Here is an 8,642-nt window from a genome sequence, read left to right on the forward strand (position 1 = left end):
TTAACCATTGTTCCACCAGGGCTCCTTTATCAGTAAGTAAAAACCCGAAAAAACCAAACCTGTTGCCGTCCAGTTGATTCTGACTCATAGCGACCATATAGGACAGAGTAGAACTGCCCCATAGGGTTTCCAAGGAGCAACTGGCGGATTTCAACTGCTGACCTTTTGGTTAGCAGCCAAGTTCTTAACCACCAATTAAGACCATAATGTGGTACTGATTTATTCTCAATAGACTGGCAAAAATTAAGACGTCTGCAATAACCAGCACTGGAGAGAATGTAGAACAACAGGAAAGGCTGATTAATGCTAATAGCAGTGTAAACTGGTACAACCACTTTAGAAAACAATTCAGCATGATCTTGTAAAGCTGACCACCTCCATACCAAATGACCCAGCAGCGAAACCACTAGGATGCTCTGGCACGTATACAAGAGGCGTGCACCAAACGCATTGCCCTTGAGTTGATTCCAACTCATAGTGACCCTATTGCCCCACAGGGTTTCCAAGGAGCAGCTGGTGGATTCGAACTGCCAACCATTTGGTTAGCAGCTGAGATCTTAACAACTGGGCCACCAGGGCTCCTTAGAGGCAAGCACAAGACCACTTAATGGATAAACTACTATATAGCCTTGTTAGTAATGGCCTGGGGCCAATGCAGGTTTTTTGGGGCCTGAGTTGGTATAACTGGGGGAGGTGGGACTCTTCAAACAAATGATACAGAATTCTAAAGAACAGTTAAGTTCAGAAGTTAATATTTGTTTATAATAAGAAAAGAATTCACCACAAATTAAAACATTACGAAACTCAGAAAAGTATAATATTTTTCATTATCTCACACATCTCTAGAAGAGCCCTGGTGGTGCAGTGGTTAAGTGCTCGCTGCTAACTGCAAGGTCGGCAGTTTCAACCCACCAGCCACTACACAGGAGAAAGATGTGGCAATCTGCTTCCCTAAAGATTACAGCCTTGGAAGCCCTCTGGGGCAGTTCTACTCTGTCCTATAGGGTCGCTATGAGTTGCACGCGACTAGATGGCAACACGTGTATCTTTTTCCCTTCAGTTTTTGGCTGCACACTCTTTGATCCCCTCTTCATGTAGTAATAATTTCTGTAATATTGTTTTATAGACAGACAATAAAAAGATAATGAAGTCTTCTAGCATGATTTGAGATGTTTTATATTATTGATATTTGGGGTGCAAAAAATAAAGTCCAGCAGCAGACTCAAACTCAGGAGGTCGGATAAATTTCACTATGTGTAATTCCCATCAATAAAGAAAAAATGTAAAGTGCATTTATAATCATACCTACGGCAGTAATGTATACAATCCTGAAAGAAGAAAATTTCCATTTGACCAGCCTTTGGTCAGAACTGGATTCTCTGCTTACAATTTTAGACGTCTGATGACTGAGAGAATTTTCTACAGACAACTTTCTGGCTCTCCACATTTCAAACCCTGTTTTTCCTCTACTATCTACATAGCTCTGGAGCTGGGCACTGCAGGACACATTCATATCCAGATAGGACATCTGTCCCTCCACCTTCCTACTCTGAAATGAATAGCAATAGTCTAAGAAGAACAAACATAAATACCCTCCATTGAACCCAAGTAAAAGTATCCTTTACTCAATTCTACATTCTGCTCAAACCTAGAATGCCAGCCATCATTCAGCACTGCCCAACATGAGGGGAATAGTTGAAAGAGGGGAGGCTGGAGTGTAAAGAGAAAGTAGTCCTAATCCACTGTGGTTTTAAATATCTTACTTTTACAGATTTTACAAAAACACGTGACCATGTGAACACACTGCCCAGGGCTCTGCTTTTAGAGCTATAGAAGGAGCCCATGTGAGCGGTCCTGAAGCTTAACTCCATTAGGTTCATGGTGAATTTGCCTCTAATAACAAAAAAGGAGATAACTCGTGTCCACAGGAAAAATGGATAAACTACTATATATAAGCTACATTTTGTTAGGTGCTCTCGAGTGGATTCCGACTCATAGCGACCTTCTAAGGCAGAGTAGAACTGCCCCATAGGGTTTCCAAGGAGCGGCTGATGGATTTGAACTGCTGACCTTTTGGTTAGCAGCTGAGCTCCTAACCACTACGCCACCAGGCCTCCATATAAGCTATAGTCACTCAATCAGTGAAAATAAATGTTTTAATGCTACACTTAACAAATCAGAGACGAATGCTGAGTGATTAAAAGCAAATCCCAGAAGGCTACACACACAGTGTACTGTTATAAAACTCAAAAGAAAATATGTTGTTTAAGGTTGTATCAAAATATGATAAAACTACTAAGAATGGTAAGGGAAGTACGAACAAAATTCAGGATACTGGTGGTGGGGTAAGAGGCAAAAGGCAGAATACTGGTAATGTGGTGGATTCAGATTTTCGTTTTATTATTATGCTTTAAAACTTAGGTGTTTGTTAAATATGTCGTTTGTATTCATCAAATATTAGATTGAAAAAGTTTAAAACACTTTCAGTGCAACAAAATACAACTACTTCTCAGGACATCAACCTCAGCTTTTCTTCTTTCTCTCCCTCTGCCTTCTACGACCTTATTTCTCAACTACCAGATGCTAAGGGCACGTGGCTCCAGAAGCTGGCAAAGCAGAGAAATGGCAGCTTACAGGGGCCAAGAACCGTGACTTGGGTTTTCTTGTTATTGTTTGGGGTAAGAGTTATTCCCCCAGTAACAGCAGAATAGGGTTTTCTGGCCCGACGCGGCCTCTGCCCCTCCCTTTTACCCTCAAACTTGCCCCCTTCTAACTGTGCCAGGCCTCCGCGCCACCCCCTCCTTCTTTTTGGGCGGTCTGACGCATTCTCAGGCCCAGCCCACGATTACGTAAAATCTCCCAACAGGAGCTCCAAAACCGCCCTTCAACACAGAACAGGCCAAGCCCAGCCAGAGGTGGGTTTTAAAGGGAAGAGGAGTACCGGGCTCCAAACCTTACCATCCACCTGGAGGGAGCAAGGGGGCGTGGAAAAGGCACGGAGCTTCCTGCGACCGCCCCTCCTTCCTTCCTCCGGACCCCTCGGCCTGCTCCCAGCCAGACTCCGCCTCCCGCGGTGGCTCCGCCCCCTCGCCGCGCTAAAGGCGCGCCGCTGCCCCTTCCCAAAACCCGGAGAAGTGGATTCCGCGCTCCGTTCCGCCCCGCCCAAGTCGTAGTCTAGACGAGCCCCTCCGGGCTCGTCGGCCGGAAGCCCGGCCCAGCGCCTCGAAGCGGGAGTCGTTCCCGAGCACGAGCGGATGCGGCCCCAGGTCCGCGCGGGTGAGCGTGCCGCGGGCCCCGGCAGCTCGGGCCTCCTTCCCGTCCTGCTCCCCAACTTTCCGGGATCCGGGTCGCTAGGCCGCCGCGGCAAGATGTGTCTCCCTCCCCCAAACTCCCCATCCCGGTCCTTAGTCCGGAACCCGGCACCCACCTCCCCGTCTCCTAGCAGCGCCGTTACGTGTTCGCGCTTCGGGGATGTGGGGCCGCTAGGCAAGGGTGCCGGGCGACGCCCGAGGCGGGAATCGGGAGCGCGCGAGGCGGGCGTTGGCGACGGTTGGAGGGTGTGCCGCCCGCTGGCCCTGCTGGAGTGGTTCCGTTTCGCCATTTGAGGACTTCGAGTTCCAAGCTCTTCCCTGCTTACATAGCGCCTTCCCCATCCTTACCCTACCCCTGACATTCCCGGAGACTTACGATAGTAATTCTAGATCCTCATTTGCATTTTTGTTGAAATTTTTCTGGAAAGTGGACTGTGACAAATTTATCCTAAGAAATTTTTTTTTGGAAAAAATTTATTCGATAGTGTCAAAATCAGGTTAAAATCTTCTCTATCAACCACTATCATTTTGCAGAAACATATTTTTGTGGTAATAGGTATAGTTATGATTGACTGTTTGGACTCTGGAGCCAGAGTACCTGGATTCTAACAGTTAAGAATTGTGTGAACTTGCACAAGTAAATCTCTCTGAGGCTCAATTTCCTCATGTGTAAAATGAGCTTATACTATGTGTGTGCATATAAGGTATACTAACCTAATTTTGGAAACCCTGGTGGCATAGTGGTTAAGTGCTAGGGCTGCTAACCAAAAGGTTAGCAGTTCAAATCCACCAGCAGCTCCTTGAAATCCTGTGAGGCAATTCTAGTCTTGTCTTGTACGGTTACTGTGAGTCAAAATCCACTTGAGGCTTTGGGGTTTGGTTTGGTTAACCTAATTTTGGTGACGAAGTGGTTATGCGCTGGGCTGTTAACTAGAAAGTCGATGGTTTGAACCCACCAGCCACTCTGCTGGAGAAAGATATGGCAGTTTGCTTCTGTAAAATTTACAGCCTTGGAAACCCTATGGAGCAATTCTACATAGGGGTCGCTATGAGTCAGAATTGATTGATGGCAGTGAGTTTGTTTTTTGTTTTTTTTTTTTGGTACTAAGCTTATTTACATGGTTGTGAGTCTGAATCAACTCTAAGGCAAACACTAACATAAAATACTAAGCACTGATACACATAATAAGTGCTATAAATGTGTTAGCTATTACATAAAAATAGTATTTTTCTCTATGGCTTCTGTGGCTTTTAAGATTCTCATTGGAAGACCCTCAATGAGATGGATTGATGCAGTGGCCGCAACAGTGGGCTCAAACATAGCAACGATTGTGAGGATGGCTCAGGACGGAGCAGTGTTTCATTCTGTTGTACACAGGGTTGCTATGAGTCGAAACCAACTCCACAGCACCTAACAACAACAATTGTGAAGTATCCCCCCTGTTTTCTTTTGTGAAAATATAATTGAAGAATTCATTCCAAAATTTTTATAATAACTGATATTTCAAATTAAAGTAGTCAGTAAACCAGAAAGACTCTGTGCACAGGCTGTATTAAGGAGTGTGCAATGTTTCACCGTTGGTACGTGTGACAGATTGACTCTGTGTTTTTCCTGGAGGAAATTCGTGAATGGAAGAAAAGCTGGGTGTAAGTAGCGTCATGATGTCTTCTGAATTCCTTTGAGTCTAAGTTTAGGGACACTAGACTGATCTAGGGTCGTCATGTGGTACTTTATGTAAGGTGTGAAATTTCCTGAGAGTTAAATAAATTTTTTTATATAATTTCTTCAACAGAATATTGAAAGATGTTTGTTCCAAGATCTCTAAAAATCAAGAGGAACGCTAATGATGACAGCAAAGGTTGCGTGGCTAAGAAAACTAAATCACAAGCAGAAGACCTTCAGTTGGATGAAGGCAGAGATGCTGCAGAGGTTTTAGTTACAAAAGAAGCTTCCACACTGGACAGGCCCAGCCCTGAGTCAGGCCTCTTCCCCAGTCCTGGTGACCAGTTGGCTGAGGTTTGTTTGGTAGGATCTGAGCAGGGTACAAAGGACAGTGATCTTTCTGAGGAGCCTGTGAAGTCATTTTCCAAAACACAGCGCTGGGCAGAACCTGGAGAGCCAGTCTGTGTTATCTGTGGGCGTTATGGAGAGTATATCTGCGATAAGACGGAAGAAGATGTGTGTAGCTTGGAGTGTAAAGCAAAACATCTACAAGTTAAGGAAAAGGAAGAGAAAGGAAAACTTAGCAGTCCACAAAAAGCTGATTCTGAGTCAGAATCTCTGTTTAGTGCTTTTTATATCTATAAAGAGCACCCCTTTATTTTGAACCTTCAGGAGGACCAGATTGAACATCTTAAACAGCAGCTGGGAATTGTAGTTCAAGGGCAAGAAGTCACCAGGCCCATTATTGAGTTTGAACACTGTGGTTTCCCTGAGGCTTTGAATCACAACTTGAAGAAATCAGGCTATGAAGTTCCAACCCCCATCCAAATGCAGATGATTCCTGTTGGACTTCTGGGAAGAGACATCCTGGCCAGTGCTGATACTGGCTCAGGAAAAACGGCTGCCTTTCTTCTTCCCGTTATCATTCGAGCTTTATTGGAGGTAAGTTAAATTTCATGTGTATTAGTCTCAGAAACAAGTGAAATTTAGCATGTTTCGTCCTTGACTAAGGAGCCCTGGTGGCTTAATGGTTAAGCACTTGGCTGCTAACCCAAAGGTTTGGCAGTTTGAACCCACCTAGCTGCTCTGCAGAAGAAAGACCTGGCGAACTGCTCCCATAAAGATTACAGCCTAGAAATCCCTTTAGGGTGGTTCTGCTCTATCACATGGGGTCGCTATGAGTTGAAGTTGACTCGACAACACCTAATAGCACCATTCTTAACTATATTAAAGTTGGAAACAAAAACTAAATATTTAAAACTTAGGGAGTTTGTCTTTTATTATATTGAACCGAAGATCTCTTCATTGAAGGTCTGAAAAAATTGCTTTCCTTATAAAATGTTACATTTTTAACCAATTTTCTATCAAAGGAATAAGCTTTTGGTTTGGTGGGGATGGGGAGGATCCAGCTGACCAGACGGTGCAATTTTTGTCTCAGTTTAGCTGCCTTGGGTTTTGTGTTTTAAAGAAACTAACTGATTTATACCAAAGTTGGAACACTATCCTGGGGTTTCATGATATACCTTTAAATGTGATCTGTGGTTCGTCTTAAAATACTGTCTTACTTGTTAGCTTATAGTGTATAAAACACTTTGTACACATAATTAGTTTAAAAAACATTTTGAGTATTTGCCAAGTACTGGTGACCTTGTGGTGCAGTGGTTAAGAGCTACAGCGAGTTACGGCTGCTAACCAAAAGGTCGGCAGTCGGATCCACCAGCAGCTCCTTGGAACCTCTATGGGGCAGTTCTACTCTGTCCCGTAGGGTCTCTATAAGTTGGAATGGACTTGATGGCAGTGGGTTTGGTTTTTGGTGACATTGTGAGGGAAGGAGGGAAATGAATGAAAAAATGTGGGCAAAGAGGAAAAATAAAGGGGGAAAATTTGGAAAAACTAAAGAGTAGTAGAAAATAATGTGAGGAAAAAATAACAGAAAGCACTAGATGATCAAAACATAGGTAAAACTCTTGAGGTGCAAAATATAGCTAGAGAGCAGGGAATAAGGTATTTATATTTAAAGTTAGTTGTATAAGAAAGAAGTGAATGTACAGGAGAGCTAAGAGAGAAAAATGAAGGGTGGAATGGCAAGTATTAACCAGGTCTCACGGTGCCTACCAGGTTTTCTGTTCAGAGGAGATCTAGAAGTAAACCCTCAGTTTTCCCACTCTAGTTAACGTGGACACCTCGTAGTAAGGGCCCTTTCTTGCCCCAATTGTGATCTTTTGTTGTTTTCTGTAAAAAATGAGTTCATTTATAATGGCTTTGAAGAAAAAAATCTGTAGGGAGCAAAAACCCTAAGAATTGGGCTGAGGGGAGTATATAAAAGGGAAATGTTCCTGGAATCCCTGCGGAATTTAGTTCATAGATCAGCAGGAATTCCTTGTGTTTTTAGACTTGTTTTTCATATCTTTGCAGGACAGAACTCCATCTGCACTTATTCTGACACCAACAAGAGAGCTAGCCATTCAGATAGAGAGGCAAGCTAAAGAATTGATGAGTGGGCTGCCTCGCATGAAAACAGTGCTTCTCGTAGGGGGCTTACCCTTACCCCCCCAGCTTTATCGGTTGCGACAGCGTGTTAAGGTAAGCATGATTTGGTAGCATACCTTTGAAAAGTTCTGTACACGATATAGAAACTAATTTTCTTTCCCTTCAGGGACTTCCGAGTGTGATTTTGGGAATCCTTTATGTTCTTGCCCAGTAAGCATTAATTTTTTTAGCGGTTGTTTTATGTAGGAGAGGAAAGGAACACAATTTATTGAGTGCTTGTTGTATGCCAGACACTGCTGGGTGTTTTCACATGCATTTTCTCATTTAACCATCACATTGTCTCTTGGAGGTGGGTTGCCATGTCCCATCTCAGAAAGATGAGATTTATCTAAAGATCCATAGCTAATAAATGGTGGTTGCCAAGGTTGAAACCTTAATTTCCCTGACTTTGCTCCTTCCTCAGCTGTGCTATTGTATGTACACCTTCTTCTGTTAGTCTATATTTTCTGATGTCTAAAAATATGTAAAGGCATTGTGGTCTGCTTCTAGCTTTGGAACTTTATGGCAGTGTGACCATAGATAAGTTACTTAATTTCTGTGAGCCTCAGTTACCTTGGTTTGAATGTGCAATTGAAGATACTTGACTACCTCATGAGGTAGGAGTGTTATTCAAAATGTTTAATGCAAGGTTTGGCACAAGTGCTAACCAATCAAAATGGACTGTAGCCTTGGTGCTGGAGATAGGTCCTGGAGGCCCCCTGCTGTTCCAGGCATTAACCGTTTAGTTACTGGAGGGTGGAAGGGGTGGGGAGGTCCTGGAGTGCTGCAGGGAAGAGCTGAGGTGACAGGGAATGGTGGGTAGGAGGAGTCAGGGGGCTTGAGGCAATAGTTATTTACCAGCAGGGATGGAACTACTGCAGTATTCAACAACTTATGTGGGTGAATATCAGCCTTTCTTATGTTTTGAGGTTAAAATGAGACATATTTGACAGATTTAAAACATGTAGAATGTAATTTTAAGAAATTGCAGGTTAAGTAATGGGATATTGGATCATTGTGACCCTCCAATATATAAAACAGATAAAGGTTAAATAAAATAGGTTTTATTATTAAAAAATTTTAAGTTCAGCACTATATACTTTTAAAGTAAACAACAACAACAAATATATATATATATA

General features: G+C 43.2%; 1 protein-coding gene across 4 annotated transcripts in view; it reads left to right on the forward strand.

Moving 5' to 3' along the window:
• Positions 1 to 3,239: 3,239 nt before the first annotated feature.
• The window catches only part of DDX59 (DEAD-box helicase 59), a 25,640-nt gene continuing 20,237 nt past the window's right edge, over positions 3,240 to 8,642 (forward strand). For 2 of the 4 annotated variants that reach the window (XM_023730350.1, XM_023730348.1), the window contains exons 1-3: positions 4,710 to 4,958; positions 5,105 to 5,916; positions 7,390 to 7,557. In XM_023730350.1, coding sequence (XP_023586118.1) covers positions 5,116 to 5,916; positions 7,390 to 7,557 — 969 coding nt within the window. In that variant the 5' untranslated portion in view covers positions 4,710 to 4,958; positions 5,105 to 5,115. Of the gene's footprint in view, positions 3,277 to 4,709; positions 5,917 to 7,389; positions 7,558 to 8,642 lie in introns of those variants that run through there. The other 2 variants (XM_023730349.1, XM_004375315.2) reach the window with 2 other exon arrangements.

This window comes from Trichechus manatus, unplaced genomic scaffold, assembly GCF_000243295.1.
Source record: "Trichechus manatus latirostris isolate Lorelei unplaced genomic scaffold, TriManLat1.0 scaffold00035, whole genome shotgun sequence".
NCBI classification, from domain to species: Eukaryota; Metazoa; Chordata; class Mammalia; order Sirenia; family Trichechidae; genus Trichechus; species Trichechus manatus.